The 22,620-nt window shown below is 30.8% G+C and overlaps 1 protein-coding gene across 2 annotated transcripts in view; it reads left to right on the forward strand.

Moving 5' to 3' along the window:
- The first annotated feature begins 3,363 nt into the window (after positions 1–3,363).
- The window catches only part of Zw (glucose-6-phosphate 1-dehydrogenase Zw), a 90,237-nt gene continuing 70,980 nt past the window's right edge, over positions 3,364–22,620 (forward strand). Inside the window, exons 1-2 of one of the 2 annotated variants that reach the window (XM_075363366.1) lie at positions 3,364–3,544; positions 4,924–4,982. Coding sequence is in view for 1 of the 2 variants with exons in the window: in XM_075363364.1 (XP_075219479.1) it covers positions 3,529–3,544 (16 nt within the window). In the remaining variant the exon portion in view is untranslated. The remainder of the gene's footprint in view (positions 3,545–4,923; positions 4,983–22,620) is intronic. The other variant, XM_075363364.1, reaches the window with a different exon arrangement.

Raw genomic sequence — 22,620 nt, forward strand, 5'->3', positions numbered from 1 at the left:
CTGCGATAGTAACAATAATAATTTTAAAATTATGATATGTTCACATTATGATATAATTTTCAATTATGATATGTTGTTTAGGATATGTTCACAAAATACCTAAACCAGCATGGTATGAATCATGTATTAAATCAGAACAAATGTGCATCTGCTTTCACAGTCAGCTATAGACATAAATAACAAACATATACAGGGACTACACATAACTTTTTCAAATAACTAAGTAGAAACAGGAAAAATGATTAGACATTAACCACAACATGTAAATTTTACGTAGATACCCAACGATCTCAACACAGTTAAACAATGAAATTCATAAACACACTTATGACAAAAATAGCATAGCTCAAATATATTATTTGTTTACATACTTGCAGCGTTTCCCTAACTTTTTAAGACATGTGCATTTAAAAACAGAACTCTGAAAAGCATCTAAAAGAACAATTTTTATAATAAGTGTTAGCATGCTTCTTCATGTTATTCAACAAACAATGCAGAATTTTCTTTTGGTGATCATCAGAAATTATCTACTACTGCTTACTGTTGTTAATAAATGACTCCATATTAACAATATCCTCCAAATCTCCACTTTCCCTGAAGAAACATTTTCAGAATTTTGAATATATATTTACACTAGTGCTACTGAATAAGCCTAATGACTTCAGTACTGACCAACTTCTCTCATTCAAGATCTTTTGTTTAATTAAAGTTAGGTGTTTAGTATTATATTTTTTTGGGGGGGGGGGGGTTATGGGCATCAACTACTTTGGTCATTAGCTCTTTTCCCAAACAAAAAAAAAGACTCAAATACTTTCAAAGATTGATATTAAAAACTAAAAACTTAAATGATTCTCGATAATAAAGATTATGAACTCTGAAAATCTTGATTCGTAAACATATGATGTTTATTTATCGCCTAGTCTTTCCTTTTGCCCATCCTTTCTTACATCTTTTCTCCAACCTTCTTATGGCCTCCACCTCTGATGACAAGTTGTCTGAGGTCTTGGACATGGCCTCAGACCAATTTTCTTCCTTTTCAGATACCAGTGATGTTCTGTGGCTGACATTAGGTGATGATACCTAGATGAAGCGGTTAGCATGGTTGTTAATGAGTTCAAACTTGATGCACTTTTCAATGGTGTATCTGAAGTACTTGTCCTCTGCGTAGGTATCCTCTGGGCTTTTGGAGTTTCCATAGCTGCATGTTGTACAGTATCTGTATCCAATGCTTTCTCTAATGTAACTTGCACCTGCATTGCACCAAGCTCAGACTTTCCTGTACTTTAGACACTTTGAAGGTTAACAAGTGCAACGCAGAGGGTAGAACTTCTCCATTGTGGCGTGTATTTAGTCAGCAACACTCAACAACTCCTTGCTCATAAAGTTCTTCTATGATTTCCTCTTCTGTACAATTTAGCCCACAACTATACTCTTAGAGGAATTAAGGGTACTATGAGGTGTAACCTCAATGTCCAAGACTTCGATTTCCTTGGGTTTGAGTAGCCATGATGATTGTACATTGTTGACAGTTTCAACAAACAGCCCAGAAGCAGTCTTCCTTGTTTCTACTGCAGGCTGTCCAGTAGCTTCCACGATGCCTTGAGTTATCATGAAAGGACTGGCTTTTGAGAAATCCCCTTGTTTCCATTTAATCAGTAAATATCTTGGAATCATTCCAACACTCTTCAGATGAAACTTGCTTTGATGTGTCTTCTCTATCTTCATGACTTCTATACTCTTCCTTTGCTTCTCTTCCGAAGCTAAAGGCTCTCCAAGACAAGGGTTTTACATGGACCTGCTGCCACACAAATTGTGAAAATAGAAGTTTAAAAAAATATATTTTGCCAGTTAATATGTCATATGGGGCCACCAGAGAGATGGTTGGATGTGCCCTGGATCATTGATCCTACCTGGGTTCCCCCAGTCAGCCACCTCCCACAGATTTAACCCAGGCCAGGGGCCAGATACTGCCTGACCTACGATACTGACATCCCAGGGCTCACACACATAGCAGTAAGGGCTCCAATACCCTTACCTATGGTACAATCCCTGCCAAGGGTCAAAGTGACTGACTCACACTGGGCGGTGCAAGACTTATTATTATATCATTATTACAGATACTTAAATGTTACTTGATGATATATGTTTATTAGCCTGCAACATAATGCCATAAGGAAATTTTAATTACAAATTAAATTAATTAATTAAAACAATTACAAATTAATCTGGTATTTTAACGTAGAGTTGCCATTTAACCACTCCACATTAACTTTCATCATGACTGCAACCAACCATACAGTCAAGGGTAAGAGGAAAATAATGAAATTTGATAGGTTTAATCTTTTTGCATTCTAATGACAACTGAATTTAGACTTGTTATTCTGTATCTTTATTGCAGCATATCAGAAGTAGTTCTCTAGAATGAGACTGTTATCAGATCTTCAACAATAATTAATGAAAATTCTGATTACTTGTGTTTCCAGGATGGTCAGAATTGAGGTTATGAAAAACTGCAGTTTAATGAGAAACAAAACTTAGTACTATTATTACTGAACAAGATTGCAATAATATTTGATAGTGTTGCTGATATAATTACAAAGGTATATTATGCATAAATTTTGTTCAGTTTGTCATTGAAAAGATTAACAAATTTATATTCTAATAATGTTATCTGATTTAACTTAAAGCCTGTTGGTTCCACTACAGTTGCAACACTTTAGAGAAAAATCATCCTAAAAAATAATGCTGGCAATGCAAGAATAAAATGTTAGTGACAGACTGTACCAAATATTGGTACATATATGTAATTAATCAATTCCCATTGATTATGTATAAGATTAAACCAAATTTATTAACTTTCTACTTTGAATTGCTTACTTTAATGTATGTATTAGTTCCAAGTTAAGAATCTTTTTATAAAGTTTTACTAAAGGTGGATAGTAGGATGTGTTTATTCTGAAATAATAACGCAGAGCCTAAAGAACACAAGCTACCCAACCAATGATGACAAAGTCATCATTAAATAAATTTAATAATTTCCTGGATTGATGACCTGTGTTGGTTCTGTAACCACTTTTGAAAATTAAATAACTGCTTATTTAATGAATCCTTATATGTGATGAATCCAGCAAGCTTGTAAATTCATTTCCAAAGATTTATGAAAAGGCAGTCACTTTAAAAAGTCTGACAGAGTTATGGAATTATTAAGGGAAAGTAACAGTAATTATAAGACTAAGGTTGCATAGATCACGATTAAAATATTTTACCTCTTTTCAAACTAGTTTCAACAATCTAAGCGCAGTGCGCATGCGTTCATTTGAACTACTGTTTATAGGCTTTTGCCGATTTTACTCAGAGCTTAAGTTCATAACGTGCTCCGCAGTTGATGTAGAGGGAGCTGGGATTGCATAACGTCAGTGATTCAAACCGCTATGTTTGTCTTATGATTATTGATAGCTGAATATTTTGCGGTTAAATTAAAGTACCATTTTTCACGTCGCCTTATTCTTCATCTAACTATTTATCACCATGGCAGTAAGAAACGGTATGGAGTTTATTTTATATTAAAACTTAGTTCCAAATCTCAACATATGTAAACGTAATTTTGAGGTTATATTTAGCTAAAAGTTTTATTGTTGTTTATTAATGTAATATTCATTATCAGCATACTTAAACTTTTACGGAGATAATTTTTATGTGTAATATTCGTTTTTTTCTTTGGTTTTAATGGCATCTGGTGTGGAAATCATTTTCCTCACTGGCTAAATGTATAATAATAGCGATTTAATTGGTATTGTTTATTGTAAAATGCGTATCTTACAAAACTTTATGGACGGTCTCTTTTAAATTTTTTTAAGTAAATGATAACAATTATCATTAACAGTAATAATTTAAACAGACTAGTATTGTTTTAACAATGTGTGCCTTTATAAAAAAATTTAAAGGCCTTTTGCAAAGTTTGTAATAGATTTATAGATTTACGTGCGCCTTTATTTAATACCTTATTTAAAATTAACAATTATAGACCAATAGCAGATTCGAGGGGATGAAGAGGGTGAATTTCCCCGTTATGGCAAAAGTATGGCTGATTTTCAATAAAAAGATTTGTTCAGGAAAAATTAGTAGTTATTTTATGGAAGAATGACTTGAAATTAATAACATTTCTTTATCACAGAGAAAAAAATCAAGTTTATTACTTGACTCTCCTCCATTCCTTAAGATATTTTCCTGAATCTACCCTCGATCAATAATAGAAGTCTATGTACTTTGAACATTGTAATTGCTACTGATATATGTATAAATTTTATTTGCTATTAACTTTTTTGGCAATACTATACAATGAACAATTTGTAAATTATCAGATTATTCCTGTCCATAAACTTGCTTGATAAGTGGCCAAGATCAACAGAAAAATTATAGTAATTTACATATAAAATAGTACATACATCTCATGAACAATATAATGAAAAACCAACAAACCCCTTATTTCATTAACTTAATCTGTCGTAATAAAGCTTTTCATGGACATCCCAATAACTATATATAAAAGCTACTTCATTTTATTAATTAAATATTTCTTTCTTAAGCATAATAAGTATTCTGTGATATTTGTGATAGTATTATACAAATTTAAAATGTAAATATTTATTTTTATACATCTTAAATAGCAATAAACAGCATCTCATACAATTGGGTGGTTCTTCAATTTCTTAACGTATCAGAAGGTAGCATCTTTGAAATTGAAGAGTGGAAGTAAGGATTGAAATGACATTGAAAATTTTTGTAGATCAATTAAGTTAAAAAGAATGCTGGTTGTGGTTTCATTGCATTCAGTTGGTGTGATATTTTAAGTGTCAGTGATACTTGAAGTATAAATTAAAAATTATTCTCTTTTTTTTAATTATTTGTTGCATTGTTTCTCAGGAGCAACTGGTGCTGTCATACTGTGATTCCAACAGAAATTATTGTTTGCAGTGTTTAAGGTCAGGAAGACACTTATTTAGGATGTGTTCAAAAATTATTTTAGATTTGAACTATGAATTCATTTAGTTTGAGTATCTTGGTGTCTATTATTTTTATGTTTCACATCTTTTTTGTTTGTTAAGATGCAACTATTTCTTCTTACTGCAAAAAATATATGTTGTGGTTAATCTTGTATTCATATTTCGGTGAGGTGGTGGTTGATAAATATTGACTTCATATTACTTTTGAATATTTTTGTGTTCTCATCATATTCTTGTTTGAAACTGTACTTTGCCTGCTCTATAATTTTTTACAGTAGAAGTAGTTTAATGTGTGTATTCTAGAGTTTCATGTGTGTACGTTTTGTAGTGGTTTGTTTTTTGTTTTGAAAGCCAGAGAAAAAAATTTAATTCTATTAAATCATCTTGCAACTCTACTTTCTTGATTTATTTTTACTATTTGCGTATACAGTTTTAAAAAGACATTAACTGTTGTAAAACTTAAATTACAGTGTGCACAATTAAGTCTGCAATGATAGAAAAGTAAAAATGATTACTTAGGTTAGTGGTATCCACTAACCTTCTTCAGTAGTTATAATGTAAGTTTTGAGTTGACATACTTTTTTATTGTTTTGTCATATGACACTTTATGGTACTATTGCATTAATGAAGTATACTATCATGTGAATTTAACAATCTAATTGCTTGTGTGTGTAAACTTGGGACTTTACATTTGCATTTTGATTTCTTCATGAATAAATAAATTACCCGAAGGTGACCTTATATCAACACAGTTGATATCTTTTGCTTATAACACATTGAATGTCTTTTGTGAATTTTTTTTTAATGGTAAATCATCTTTTTGCTGTAAGTTTTTATCATCCATTGTGTATAATCTAGTATTTTTTTTTCATTTACTTGAAATCAATGTATTGAATAGAATTAATTTTTCTAAAATAAAAGCATAATGAGAAATGAAAACATCAGATAGATGGCTCTAAGTAATTTTTAATTGTCATATTGTTTTGTAGATGTCAAGGTCAAGGAAGATATTAGAGCAGTTAGCTGTTATTAAAATATATATATATATATATATATATATATATATATATATATATATATATATATATATATATATATATATATTATTCGTAACTGTTATTGCTGAATATTTTGGAGATTCTATTTATGTAGATCATATAAAAAAATCTATATGTGTATGTGAGATGAAATGTGCGAGTTCCCTCTAGCCATGAGGCCAATGGACTAGTGTATCATTTATTAGTTAGTAATGTATGTGTCTTAGGAAGAAAGAGAAACTGGCCGTACCCTTATAACTATTAATTGGTTAAATTAACACCGCTCTAATGATTCCTAGGCTCATATAGTATAGTAACAGATAGACAGGTAGCATTGTATTGGTTAACCTTCAAGCCAGTTACCATACATACATATTGAAAATTGTTTGCAATGGGTTTTGCGACTATAAAATAGCAATTTTTATGGCTATTTTAGGATTCTTATAATCCTACGTTAAATATACTAAGCTTATTATATAATACTTATGATATACCTTTAGTAGTATTTGTAAGTTTCTATTTCTTATGACCAATAGCTAAATTCAAAATGTTGGCATGATTTCCTTGTATTATACAATAAACTTCCCATATTCTGGATCCTCTATAAACTGAAAAACTAGAAAATTAGAAAAAAATTATAAAAATGAAATTTTTTTACCTAACTCCCTTTTGCATTAATAATTGTAATTCCTTTTACATAGTTAAAATGTAAATTTGTATAATGCATTAATTAATTTCGAATTTTTTTATATACACAAAAGTTCATAATGAATTGTACTATTTTGAATGGTGAAGGTTTGTTTGGATTAAAAGCATTGCAATTATTGTAAGTTGTTTCTCAGTTTTTTTTTAATTTTATTGCCTTCTTATTCTCAGTCTAGTATGTTCATATTTAAAACTGGCTGTCATGTCAGCAAAAAAGGAAGAGTCTTAATTACAGTCAACTAAAGCTGGAAGACATTTTGAGAATTGAGAAAAGCAATCATTACAAAAACCAATTAAAAACTGAATCATACTACTGAAATTGCAGAATGAAGACGGTTATTTTCTACTGTTAAATTTCTCACTATCTCCCTTTCTGCTGCTTACTTGCTTACTGATAAGATGAAGTGCAGTAAAATTTATTTTCTGATTTAATGCTGTTGTGTAACAGATTTTTTTTTAATGATTTCCTTAATAAGGTAATTTTGCTTGTTAGAAATTATAAACTTGCAGTGTATTTGTCTTTTCCTTTTTGTAAAATTTATTTTTGTTTTACTCCTTTTTTTCAGTTTAAATTTTCCTGCTAGCAGTGAATCCATTGAAACTTCTAATTCAATCACGGTTCAGTCGTGCGAAGATTTTAATTTTTGTTATATTGTTACATCAGTCTCAATTTTTTTCAATACCTTTATTTCTTCTTTCTTGAACAAATTAAAACATAGTGTGGGGGTAAACAACATTCTTGATTAGTTTTTGCATTGCTTTCCTTTCCTGATATTTTATATTTAAAGGTTGATTATTGTAAAAATTACAGAAGTGTATTTATTTGTTAACATTAACTAAAATCTATGCTCTCATATTTTGCATGTGTGTGTGTGTGCGTGCGCGCACATGTAAAATATGTTACTCTTACATTGCCCAAACTCCATTCAAATTCTAATATAATTCTATTTCTATCATTATTTAAAACTTTTAGAGCTCTACCAAATTCTGATCTTAATATAGAGGTTACTCTGATGTTACCTTTTAACTACCTGTTCCTACGCCTCATCAGGTGATTTATCCCGTTTGTATAATTCTTTTATGTAATAATGTCTTCTGTTTGCATTCTCTTCTCTCTTGAGCAGTGCTCTTCAATATCTCCGATTCTAATAGAGCTCACCATTTTTTCAAAATATCTCATTTTTTTCTATATATTATCTATAATTTTTTTTTTACCTCCCTACATGTATGTATGATTCATTATTCCTTTACCAATATGCATTTTATATTAATTGAATTTCTGAGATGTCAGTGTAGTTTCTCCTTCATCAACATTTGTATATTTTGTACAGTACTAAGTGATGTGCTGTAAGTATCAGGTTCAATTCTTATTTTGGGCGTAGAAATTTTTCATTTACTTTTCAGTAGTTTTAATAATCGTAAAATATTTATATTCTTTGATTTTTTTTTAACACTGAACATCTATCCATGATGAAAAATTAATCAAGTGCTTCGTTAAAAGTTTTTTTTTTTGAGTTGTGTATAAAGTTTATTCTTTTAAATGTTTATTGATAAACAGCATAAAGGACTTAAACTATATTTGTAAAATTAATATTTAGGTTTAAAAACCGATTTAAATAACACTTTTTGATTCATTTTATTTTGTGTGAAAGTATCAGTTAATTTGAGTTTCAAGATTCACTCCAGTATTTTACAGGGAGTAGTAGTTACTGTCACCTGATTCAGTTATATCTATGAGAGATATAACCGGTTATCTTATTGAGACTTTAAAATGGTTAATTTTACTCTTTGTTATAGTCTGTCGGGGCTGTAATATTAATAATAAGTTTTGTTTATTATAAAAAAATATCTTTTAAAATATAAAGTAATAAAATAAAATACATCTGTTAATGTAGTAAATATGTATAAGATAAAAAAAAAACAAATTAAACTCTGCAGGCAATGCTCTTGGTCTTTTAATTATCAGTGGAGCTGAAGTATTTTAGTAATAATTAATAGCTTACTTCGTAATGTAAAGAAATAAATAATAGTGCAACAGTTCAGTAGTTAAAATCTCTTACTAAATAAAATCTCAACACCCAATCATACTTACAATTAAAACTTACGACTATCTAATTCACATCAATAAGAAAGATTAGTATTTCTTCTTTCCGTAACACTGTGTTTAAAAAATACATAAATTAGATTTAAAAAAAATAGGACATAAGCACCAAATTTTCAAATGAATCGCATTTTTAGATAATCCATATTACACAAAGTCGTAATATGTAGGCTGTATTGTAATTGCATTTTTTTTTTGGAGTTCTTATATCATTATTATTCACTTCTGTTAATTTTACTCTTGCTTTAAAGATTCTAGTTACTTGTATTATTTATTGATAAAATCAAAATCATAACTATTACGAAACGTGCCCTTTTATAATTACCATTATGCTTTTTGTCATTATACTTGTATTCCAGTTTCATCTTTATGTTGTTTAAAATATCTTATATCGTTGATGAAATCAATTTTAAATTATCAAAAGAAAGCGATCGACGTAAGGTATTTTCATGTTTTATAAATTTCCATTCTTTAAATCAGAAGATATATTTATCAGATTCTTGATAAAAAATCTTCAGTATCTTTTAGCGGATATTCCAGATCATCTCATTTTGTATTTTAAATGCAATTATAATGAAAACAGAAAAACTGGCCGTAATTTTGTTTATTTATAAGCAAACTTTTAATAAATTCTATGATAAATTAGGAATCTTTAAGACGAAACGAAACGGTTTCGACCGCTTGATGCATCTCGTGGTCTCTTGAATCCTGTAATTGAAAATCGATTAAGTTAGAATATTAATTTAAAAGTAATATTTTTAAATTAAAATGAATTAAAATAAAAGGTTAAAAGTTAAATTTTTTTTTCTTTATTAGATTGCGTTTTTCATTTATTATTTTTTAAAGATTTGTTAACCCACAGTTTCTCTGTAGGATTCTTAATATAATTACGACTTAAAAGTCGTAATGTTTCCTCGTTTTAATGTACAACGTGAACCCACCGGGTTGGTCTAGTGGTGAACGCTTCTTCGCAGATCAGTTGATTTGGAAGTCGAGAGTTCCAACGTTCAAATCGTAGTATAAGCAGTTACTTTTATACGGATTTGAATACTAGATTTTGGATACCGGTGTTCTTTGGTGGTTGGGTTTTTATTAACCACACATCTCAGAAATGATCGATCTGAGACTGTACAAGACTACACTCATACATATAATACTCATTCATCCTCTGAAGTAACTCCTGACAGTGATTCCGGGAGGCTAAACAGAAAAAAGAAATGCAACATGAAGATGAAAGGAAAGCGGTTTCTGTTTTAAAAATGTTTCATATGTTTAAAAGTAAGTTTGATTTTTAAATTATTACTTTTTTTTTTAATTACCAACTATACGTGTATTTCTACAACGTTACATCTGCTTCATTATCTTTTCACTCTAGAATTATTTTTTGGTTATTAACCTGATACCGATGAAGATTATTTAATTTATACCTATGAATACATTGACCCTACATGCATTCGCTTCAGTTTGTGAGTTTGTATTATTTGGGGGTAATATGAGTATTATAATGCACATGTTATTTAATATGCAGGCTGTATTGTAATTTAACTGTTTACTAATGCTTTTATTTTTAGTAATCTATTGTTCGTTTACGTGTTCATCGTATTTTTAACCTTTACGCGTTATACTTTTCTTTACTTATATATATTTTTTAAACTTTAAGCGATTAATTCTGTTGCTTCATTATAGTATGTCATTTAATTAGCGTTATGGAGTTGATTTTGTGCCAAATATATGCTGATATTGATAATTTTCAAGGATGATTCAATGTCATTAATATTATCTAATTATTTTCCTTGACATTAGTTAATTTCGTTTCGTTCACGGTTAAATTCTATCTATACTCATCGCTCTATTCGTGTGCGTGCATGTTTTTTCTGTTTTCCTTAGTCTTTCTTTTTAATTCGAATTTTTCGATCTGCTGTTTGTATTTAATTATTTTCACAACTCGTGTATTCCACTTGAAAGTTGTGGAGTGTTCACTTCAATTCCACTTCAAAGTAGTGTTTTTACAGTATTTACTATCTTGTATAGTATTATTTACCCTCTTTATAAGAATAAAATTGTATAAAGTTTCTGTATTTTTTTTCTTTAGGGTACCCGATTTCGAAAGTATGACTTTCAGAAAAAATGTAAAAAATGGCAACGTTCCTTCATTCGTCCCTCCCCCTCACCCATTTAGTGATCGCTTCTCTCAATAAATTATTTAATAAATAAAATTAATACTTTTTATTATAATTTTAATACTTGATAAACGTCTAAAATATAATTATTTAATCGAAGTAGTATTTCAGTAACGAAACGTTTACCGTATTTATCCAGCAATTCAACTGTAGTTTTCCCTAAACTATCGTAAAAATCGGGTTGGCGTATTACACTAATGTTATGGATATTATTTATTATTATATTCCAGAATATTTTTGCATAATATTAAAGGGAGTATGAAAAATAAAGTTTTTATTTTGTGTTCAAGTCTACCTTTACCGGGGAGGATGATGTCCGTTACAGTCGTTAATTGGCGGAGAATATTTATGAATAGGCTGCTTCGTGTACCTCACGTAACAAGACATTCTCTGTGTCGTTTTATTTATAAATAGGTTGTAAAAGCGTAGAAAAAACATTACCTCAGAAAATGTTTAAAAATTATTTCTGTAAAAATGCTGTATAATACATATGGCTATTTTACGGCGAAGCAAAAGGGGCAGACTTAATTCAATAAAAGAAAAGGAGGAAGGAATAGCTTTCTTCCTGTGCGATTCTTTTTAATATCTGTAAATTCCTGGATATTCGAGGGCGGATTAATCGAAAAAACGGTTGAAAACGATTAATTTTTCATTTTTAAGAAATTAAAAATAATTTTTAATTTATCTAGGTTTTACGCGAAAATTGTTTAAAATACATTATTAATTAATAAACTTAGAGAAAGTATGTAAAATCATATTCTATTATTTACGAGTAAAACTACGCGTATATTGTATTGACCCACAGATATTGGGTCAATGTATAACAATTACGCGATAACTTATTTACTTCAAGTAAAAATGAAAGTTTGGTCGGTGAACAGGTCCATATCGAAAGTGTCAATGAATGGCCCAAATGTGTCAGTGGTGAACCCCGTTATGAAATATTAATGAAAAAAGAGAATTAATAACAAAGTATCGATGAGGACAAAAGTATCGGAGGGTGCATCAACCCGTTACGTAGCACGTTTCCGTTCTGAGTAACGTACAACCGCATGCTATGTTTCCACGTAACTCATTTTAAAAATTATTGTTATGCATATTTATAATGGATCACTTCAATTGATCGTTTGAAGAACCGGCAAGAAAGAAAATTTAAACGACCAAAAGTAATTTTAAATAGATTCTGATTATAGGTAAAAAAATCCAATAACGTAAAAATTTTATTTTAAAATAAGTTTCTGTAGACTAATTTATTAACATTAACGATTTCATTTTATTTATCAATCTGTCAAATTTAATTTATTTTCTTAATTTTAATAAATTTTTAATCTAATTAGAGTCTATGAAAGGCAACGTACGGTATTACAATTAAAGCTGTAGGGATTTAGATCATTCATCGATTCAGTTAATGGAAGTTTACTGTACGACATACTTAGGTGATTTAACGGGCTATCGGTATGTGAAAATATTAATATATGCTGATTTTAGATTTTTGTTTTATATTGAATTAAATGATATTGTGAACATAACTAACATTTTTAGAGGGCGTTCGTAAACTACGTAATCGCAGCAGCAACAATAATAAATAACAATTATATAAGTACAATTTAACAGAATTTGAAAAAAAAATGCGGTTGAGATCTAAAAAAATATATTACTGGATGTGAACTTTTCTAATACGATACTAATATTTCAATTACTTCTGGTTACGGAAATAATACAGCAAAAAAAAAACTGAATATCGAGACTGGCGAACGGTCTGAAAAAAAGCAAGACCGAGTCCCGGTGACTGGGACAGGATCCGGGAACGGCATAGCCGGGCTTGGCCTCTCCCGTCTCAAACCTTGAAGCAGGCAAACAAAGTTAATTAAAGACCGAGTCCCGGCTGGCGGGGCGGGGGACCCCGGGAACGGCATAGCCGGGCCTGGATTCACTCCTGTCCCGTCAGTTAGAGGCAGGCTAATGATGGTAAAAGATCCAGAACCGGTGGGCCGACCTGCCATGCCGGATATACTGCCGGCGGGTGGGAAGGCCTATTAGAGTCGCAGGATACTCCTTGGGTTGGGTTAATAATATCCACACGCTTAATTGCAGGACCGACTCAGGGGAACAGAGAAAAAAATAAAATTAGAAATGCGTAAAATATTTTCATTTAACGTTTTTAATTTTTGTAAATATAATAAAATGAAGTAAATTTTTTAGAGACTATTACCCGGTCTAAGAAAAGCATTGAAAAAATAGCATGATTTGTTTAAAAGGGGTTGATAAATAAAGAACTTAAGAGAGATGACATTTTCAGAATTCCGTTGAAACCAGTATGCGGCGGCACTCGTGTGTTATTGGCTTGTATTCAATAAAAATGTTATTAGAACCCCTCGATCTTTGCATTTTATTTTAAATCTGGTATTCGTATTGAAAAATACTGTATTTTCAGAATTATTATTTTTTATTTATTTTTAAGAAAATAAAAATGACTTCGTTGCTAACGTGTCGAGAGCGGGAGATAAGATATTGACGTATAAATATCGAAATAAAATTTGAACTTTTTCTCATTGAAACTGGTTTACAGTAGCGTAGCAATAAGTACCTCCGAATTTGTTTTTTATAAAGAATTTTACGGTTTTTTATAAGACGAAAATGATACAAATTCTCTATGTTAAATGTATTTTCTATTTTTAGCTTTAGTTTATACGGTATCATTAACTCGATTACAAGTGAAACCGACGTTTTAGAATACTGTATTGTAGAATACTAAACACTCAGATAAACTTTATCTGCCGACCTTCAAAATAACTGACCGACGTTTTGGAGGAGCGTTACTTCAGATTTGTTTTATAATGTACGTTTCTAAAGATGACGCTTATATTTGAACTATTGTATCTTTCTCAATAAAAGATATCTGCGATAAAAATAAAACCGTTGTCGGAATATGCAATTACTTCTTCTACTCAAAATACATAAATTAATTTCTTTTTAACGTTATCAGTTAAATTACTACTAGCAGACAAAGAAAAAAGTCGTACTTTTTAACAGTTTATTTTTACAGTCTTTTGATTGCAGATTTAATGTATAAATTTCAGATATTTCAAAATCATTAACAATATTAAACAGTTTAATGGATTACAGTAGCGTTTCTCTACCTGGTGGTCGCGGTGATATGAAAGGGGGTCGCAAAATTAGCCTACAACTTTACACGTAAACAAAAATGAAACCGTTTTGTGAGAATAAAAATAATTTTTTATGAACATGACTGACACACCAAACATCGAAACCTCAATTATTATTATTTTCAATGAAAATACGCTTTAAAAACTTAAAGGCACCATATGCACGCTTTGCATTCGATGTCATCAGAACATCATTTAAACTGATGTTCTGCAATCCCTTACGCCTCTTTTATATTGCTGAGAGCATGTCGTGTACAAACTTATCATAAGCATTTACAAACATGACGCTTTCACAGCGAATGTTATTCAAGCAGAGCAAATTACAAGGAGCATATACACATCAAGTTGGGCCCGTAAATCGTTTATGTTTGTACACTTCATACATGTGTATTAATACCAGTCTCTCTCAATGCCGGTAAATAGTTTTAACTAGGCTTCATTGGGTTGGGGTTGTGGGGTTGCGAAATATTCTTTATATATTTCTTTTTACGTTTGTGGTGGGTCGTGAAGCTAAAAAGTTGAGAATCACTGGATTACAGAAGTATTATGACCGTCAGTAACTAAGCGTTTCTATAGAACGTTTTAGTAGCACACACAAAAATTTAAATAATAATGAAAATAATGAACTGCCTTAAAAAAATTAATTCCTTATTAAAATCTTTTCCAAGCACTATAGCTTCTTCTGATGAGTTTATTAAAATAAATGGTGATTTATGCATTTACGAAAATAATATCCAACCGGAAACCATAAGGAATTAGAATTTGAGCGAGATAATACAGGTATTCTAAAATAAATAAAAGTAGTGGAATTCAGTTAAAAAAATAATAAATAGAAACACAAAAATTGAAGCAATTTGATTCAGGAATTAAAAAAAAGCAAATTGTGATTTTGTTGAACTTTCCGGGCACTGTATAGAGCTTAATATTTTATCTTCTGTACAAAGATAAGTTAAAAATTATTAACTTTTGAAGCTTATTACTTTGTTTTATTAAATAAATAAAAAGGTAATCCTTTTATTTATTTACATATGTTGTAATCTCTTAATAATGAAAAGTGATTAAAAAAATTGCTTAAAATTACATTTAATTTTTTTTAATGAATACTATTTGTAAAGTTTTAATAAATTACTCATTACCACCCTCAGACCCAAGACAGAATAGTGTCCTGCCGGTTTCTACATTATATATATATTTTTTTTTTTCTTTTAAATATCAACAAAAGTTAAACCCTAGATATCTAAATTATTATTAATTTTTTTTTATTTGAAAGATGAAGGGAGAGAGATTATTTTGGTTTGTCAGGATAGGGAAGAGGGTATGGTTACTGGGTAATTCTTTTTATATTATTAGAAGTGCCTCAACAAATTTTCACCAAATTTAACGTGAGTCGAGGTAGTAATCACGGGTCTCAAAGAGGCCATCCCACCCCTTTTTTCGTTTGAATTTTTTTGGGGGGCTATGCGGTTTTATTTATTATATTTTTTATAATAGGTAATCTAAAAAGTATTAAGCCTTTTGCGCACGAGATAGCGTTAGCGTATTTTGGAAAAAGTCGAGGAAGTCCGGCATGTAAGCTCTCATGACATCGCCAATGACCTAAACATCTCATCACCAAACAGTATTAAACCGTTCTGAGAAAGCTGTATACAAAAGGAAGTTCGACGTTTGGGTGCCGCACGATCTGACTCGGAAAAATTTACTCGATCGAATTTCTATCTGCAAATCTCTACTGAAACGTTACGAAATAGAGCTGTTTCTGAAGCGGTTGATCGCCAGTGATGAAAGGTAGATAACCTACGACAATAATGTACGAAAAAGATCGTAGTCGAAGCGAGGAGAAGCTCCACATTATGTGGCAGAGCCCACACTGATGCCCAGGAAGGTTATGCTGGGCGTTGGTTGAGATTGGAAGGCCATCGTGCATCACGAGCTGCTGCCGCCGGGCAAAACGATAGACTCAGATCTGTTCTGTCAACGATTAGCGCGATTGCATCTAGCAATTCAATAGAAACGGCCTGAACTAGTCGAACAGAAAGGGTGTCGTTTAACACGCTGACAACGCCAGACAGAATATATCTTTCGTGACCCGTCAGAAGTTGAGAGAATTTGACTGGGAGGTTTTAATGCATCCACTGTATTGCTCGGACCTGTCATCGTCAGACTATCATTTGCTTCGATCTCTGTAGAACTCCCTTAATGGGATTTTAGTTTCAAAAGAGGCCTGTGAAAACCACCTGTCACAGTTTTTTTTATCAGAAACCAGAGAAGTTCTTTAGCGACGGGATTATTGTGTTGCCGGAGAAGTGGTAGAAGGTCATCGAAAAACTTGGTGCATATGTGGTCTCATGTTGTTATTTTCCAATAACAATAAACGTGTTTTCAATTTTGGCCTCCAAAGACTCGGTGCTTTTTAGACAATTTCATATAATTGTTATCTCGGTGAAGTTTTCTCTAAAACGCAACTTTCTGGATGTAGTAGAAGTCGTGGATTAAAACAGCTATTTCATCTCGTTGTCCGGTTTTCATAACAATTTAAATGCTATTAAATATGGAATCTATATTTAGTAAGTTGAGACAACTTACCAGAATTATTGGTGTGTGGTACAGAAATCCCTCGCAGACGTATTAAGTAAAATAGACGGCAATACACAAGATATATAGATACTTATCTACGGAATCGAACCTTTGGTTTTTTTTTGGAATTTTTAAGTATCTTTTTACAGTGTATTTTTAAAATTTATCTCTTCAAAACATTAATAAATTAAAAAAAAAAAAACTGGCTACGTAAAATGTTAACAGTAAGTTTAAAATAGTTACAAAGTTTACTGAAATCACATTAATATTTATTAATTAAAAAAGATTAATTCCGTTTTAAATAAATTTCCTTGGTTCTGTTTTTTATAACACGGAATTCTATTATAAAAACAAAACAGCCCTTTATAAAGGGGTATCATTAAACTGTTTTTCTTATCGTAGTAATATTTTAACGTTACAAGTATATTACGAGTATTGTAAAATTCGACGAAGTAAAATTTCCTGTTACTTAAATCTTAGAAATGATAGGTGTTATTTGTAATGGTGAAATTACATTAAATTAATTTTTGATAAAGGTGAAGCATAAAGTTATGAAAATAAATTGACGAAGTTTTCATCAATCGAATAGCATCTCATTGTTATATTATTCATTAAAGTCTAGAAAGCTCAGTCGGCTTGCCGGGTGGGTATGGATTACTAGACCGCTTACGCCGTCCTGTCGCGGTGGAGTATCCCGTCGCCACAGTGGAGTGATTTACATTCACAGCTGGCCAAAATTACTTAACTATTATAATCTAACGTTTTCAACGGAGATTGTATTAAATTGTATTTTATCTACTTTAAAACTATCCTGATGTGATAATTCACCTCCGCTAAAGCCACTAATAGCTCGGAACGGATGGGGTGGTGTAGCGACCAGACACGCTACATGGAGGGTTTTCTTCCCTTCTGGGGGAATTGAGACGATTGATGATTCACATTTTAAACACATTTTTGACTATTTTACGTAACAAGTTTTCTTTTTAGATACTAGTTTTGTTTTCGTGTGACTTATTGTTTATTTTTCACAGTAAAGTTATTTGTGCAGATAGATAAGAAAATATTTCATGAAAAAAGCAATTATATTTAATTATAAGTAATTTTATTTTATTACGAACGAATTATTTATTTTTTTTTACTTAAATACTAAACATGCAACATAAACTCATTTATATAATTATTCCTACATAAAATTAACTACAGTACCAACATAAAAAAAATAAACAAAAATAGTTTGTCAATACATTTGCTTATAAATGAAGGCTTAACTTAATAAAAGTACGTGATCCAAAACAATAATAAAAAGATTAGACTAAGTAATAAGTATTGCTTTAAAAGTTCATTGCCCTGTTCAGAATCCTTGGGATCAGTTTCACTCTACTCTTCTACATCCTTTGAATATCTTCTTTCAACCCCTTCGCCATTCTCATCCAAAACATCATCATCAACATTTACTGCTGTAATCTCTCTCGAATGAACGAGGTTTGATGCTCCTGGCAGTAGAATTTCTATTGTTTCTTTGCCGAACGGCTTGCTTTTTTTTCGGTATTTTTCTTGTGCAACTGAAAAAGGGGTCAGAACTGAGATAAAGCCTATTTAAAATGTTCCTATTGTACTTTTCCCTCAAAAACTTAAAAAATCGTACTTTACGTTATAAATAAATTTTAATTTTTAACGTTTAGATTTTCTCAATTTAAAAAATTTCTCTTGAATTATTAATTTGCATGTATCAGATTACATGCATACAGGTTGCTTGAGCAGGTTTATTATGTGTTGTAATTTTAATAAGGTTTTCGTAGTGTAGTTTTTAGATTTTGTCTTGCGTACATAACAATTGCGCACTTTGAACGATATTTCCGCATAGCATCGGGTGTAGTCAGCGTTCCTTAGCAGAATTACAAAATATTTACAAGATTTATTATTTTTTTTGTTTATATTTACTTTTTTTTTACGTAGTTATAATTACATTATATTTTAAAACAAGGCGTTATTGTTTGTATTAGAGTTATAGAGAATGATAAAAAACCTTTTCCAAACCTGATGTATGCGGATTTATCGCAAATATACACGTGCGGAACTGTTAATATATCAACATTATGCTCTTGCATATTTTATTAAATTAATTATTTCAATAGTTTATGATGTTTCAATAATTCGAATAAATTAACGAAATTATATTAGTAGTTAGAAGGTTTACGTAATCGTATTGTATGTTGTAAAGTGATTTCTTAAAATTTGTTTCTGTATTAATAATTTTTTGTTCGATTATGTATAAATTGGTATTGAGTTAATACTTTAGACAATAATTACATTTTACAAATCTTGTTCTCTTATAAAAAAAAATATTTTATGCGTATCTAAATTCCTTAAGTATTCTGTTTATTAAAATACAGCACGAACGAATGCAAAAATAGATAAGGATTTACTATATTTAGTTCGAATAAACTCTCACAAATGTATAAGTGTAATAAAAAAACGTTGAAACGGTTGAATTTTTTAGTTTTATTGAGTCATTTTAATTCTATTGAAAAAAAAATCAACATTGCTTAAATAGTCGGTTAAAAACTTATCTTTTGTACATTTTATTGGTTATTTATTCTATTAATAAAGCAAACTTTATGAAGTATAAATCACGAACGGGAATAAAAACAGTACAACGGTTAAAAATGGGTATCTGCCTTTAGTTACGTGTGTATTTTCTAAATAGCTACCACTTTTCATTAGTTTCCACAGCGGTCAGTATAGATACATTCTGCCATAAAGCAACAATAATTCAAATTACGATAAAACGGAAAATTAATTAATGGTTATTACAGACTTTAACTGCTAGGTATTTAGTTACAAATATAACAGATGCTTAATATAATAAACGATTCAATAGAAGTGAATAATCATGTTATTTTTAATTTATAAAATACTCAAAGATAGTTTAAAAATTAGGGGAAGTACGCGGTTTTAATACAAGACTACATTTTTGAGAATAGTCATACGGTTATATTCGCGATCGAACCACTAAATTTTTATAGAGACAATGAAAATTGTTTCGTTAAAACTGGAATATTACTAGGGTGATCTATGTTTTATAAAGAGCATTCAAGTATAATTTTTTACTGTTGCATAGTAAATTAAAAACGTCGTAAACGAAAATGCTTGTTTTTTTTAAGATTTATGTTTTAAGAAACACTTGGTGGATAAAATGAGTATTTTACTGTACTAAAACTATTCTCTGCGTTAGTATTGCATATGTAAGTTATTTTGAAGACATGTAGGAATGTCGGAGAATTACGCGTAAAAAGTATTCGTCTGTTTTCTCGTTAACGCAGTATCAGTGTTTTATAACTGTTATAAAATTAAAGATTTTTGTTAAAATTATCGGGCGATTCAAAAAGGACTTTACAACTTTAAAAGCATATAAAAATTTATTTAGATAACTTACAGACCGTTGAGGTTTCATTTCATAGCAAAATACAGCAAGTTTTGACTCGCAAAGTACATTAGTACCGAATTCGGCCACCAGCGCTGTCACCGTGTTGTTAAAAATGGATACATTTGCTGGTGCGAAACGTGCTCACTGTGTATTTTGGTTTCACGATTTTGCAGACACCAACTGCAGTTCAACCAATTTTCTTAGAGAGTGTGGTATGGAGCCTCCTAGTAGGCGTACGATTTACTCTTAGCACCAAACCTTAGTCGAGACAGGTTGTTCTGTTAAACGTACAAAATCATCAGGTCCCTGAAGTTGCTGTGAAACAACTCTGAGAAAGTTTTGTAGTAGTAGCAACTGGAATGTTTGTTAGTGACCCCAAAAAAGTTGTAGAACGTATTGGGTCTGCCACAGGAGTCTCAAAAAACAGTTTAACGAATTACTGGTGAAATAGCTTTGGAAAAAATGCATTTCTCCTCGCAAAGGAATAAAACGCAAAAAGAAAGTAGTGACAAACCCGGACAGTTTTGATCGGAATGCCATACGACGTAAAGTGTTAACATTTTATTTAAACGAGGGCTGCTTTTTCTTTCAGTACGCCGCGGTACTGAAACCCGGGCTAGTAACAGCATAGCCAGTACAACAGCCTAATCCTGCTATTATCTGACGGAGAATGGGTAAACTAACACTTAATTGCCGTTCCAAGATTACGCGTAAAGTACTATCGAGTGCTGCAAAATAAAAACTCTATTCCTTCTTGAAACTCCGGAGTTTTTTCTGATACGCGGTAGTTGTATTGTAATCATATTTTTCAAACGAGTATATTGCTCTTTTATTGTAATATGTTGTAAAAAATGAAAACAATATAAATGCGTGTGAAAGTCTATGAATTGTGTTTATTTATGTTACATTTGAATTAAGTAAATGATGAAGGTTTATTAGAAAAATAAAAAGCTTAAAATAATATATTTTTTTATGTTTAAAGATGAAGCGGAAAAGAGTAACTATTTGATTCTTAAATTTTAACCGTTTTTGTTTTGTGTGCGTCGTAGGTGTTGTTAAATATATTTTTAAAATAGAAAGTTTACTTTATTCATACTTTGAGTTATATTTCCTCTTTTCACACAATAAAAGTAATATATTTTTATATATTAAAAAGTCATTTTATTTGGTTTGTTTTTTACGAACTGTAGCGCCGTCTTGCTGAAACTTGCAATACTATTCTTGAGGTTCCAGGAGGGACACAAATTGGCGCACGATATTCCTGTATACTTCACCATTTACTGTCTGTTCGAAGAATATGGGTCCGACTATACGATGACGAGATATCGCAAACCACACACCAATTTTTCAAGATGCAAAGATTTGTCCTGTAAAGCGTTAGGATTTTCAACCGCCCAAATTCGACAGTTCTGACTGTTCACATAACCATCGAGATAGATCCAAGCTTCATCACTAAAGAACACTGTGTTTAAAAATTCAATTCCGTTATCATTTACGAGGTACCTAAACCGACGGCAATATTGCAATCGCTTGTTTAAATCTGGAGGCTGAAGCTCTTGGACTAATCGTACGTGATACGGATACGATTTCAATTTTTTAGCAGCTTTCTGAACACTCGAATATGACAAACCGACTTGCGTGGAAAGTTTTCGTAAACTTTTCCGTGGAGAATTGAGCAAACTTGTTTTCACATTCTCTAAAACGTCATCCGTCAAGCGAGTTGGTCGACCACTACGTTTTCTGTCGCAAACACTACCTGTCTCTCGAAATCGGTTTGCTAGTCTAGAAATTGACATTTTTTTCTGGCAGAGGCACACCAACAAATTTAATTTGAAATGATTCTTTTACACTCGCGTACGATTTCGTAGCAAAATATTGTTCAAGAATGAAAACTCGTTGTTCTATGGTAAAAGACATTCTGTTTGTAACACGACCGGAAACGGCACAAAAGTTTACACAGCTAAAGGAGAATCAACTCACACTGCCGTATCTATACCGGTTGAGTAGCACTACCAACTTCGTGTCACAAAACAAAATTTCCCTTTCTTAGAAAAAAATCACCAGACATTAACAATTGGGTAACAGGACTAAAAAATCACCCTGTATTTAATGTACAATTACTATTCAGAGCCCCCCCGACTGCATTTAAATATATTTTCGTTGAAGGACAAAATTTTCTTATCGATTAAGACCTGGTGAGAAGTTAATCACTAGGGAACCGTAAATGCTTACTATTTTTACAACACGAAAAATATATTTAAATAAATTAAAACTGACTGAAAGTTGATCGGTCACCCGTTATTTTATTTAATTACATACTGCAGAACTATGTTTAGTCCTTTATTTCCTTATCTTTTTTCTTTGTTTTTTTTAGTTAAATTTATTTATTTTTTGGCAGTCGTGTTTTTTAATTTTTATAATTTATT

The sequence above is a fragment of the Lycorma delicatula genome, chromosome 4 (genome assembly GCF_047948215.1).
Source record: "Lycorma delicatula isolate Av1 chromosome 4, ASM4794821v1, whole genome shotgun sequence".
NCBI lineage: Eukaryota > Metazoa > Arthropoda > Insecta > Hemiptera > Fulgoridae > Lycorma > Lycorma delicatula.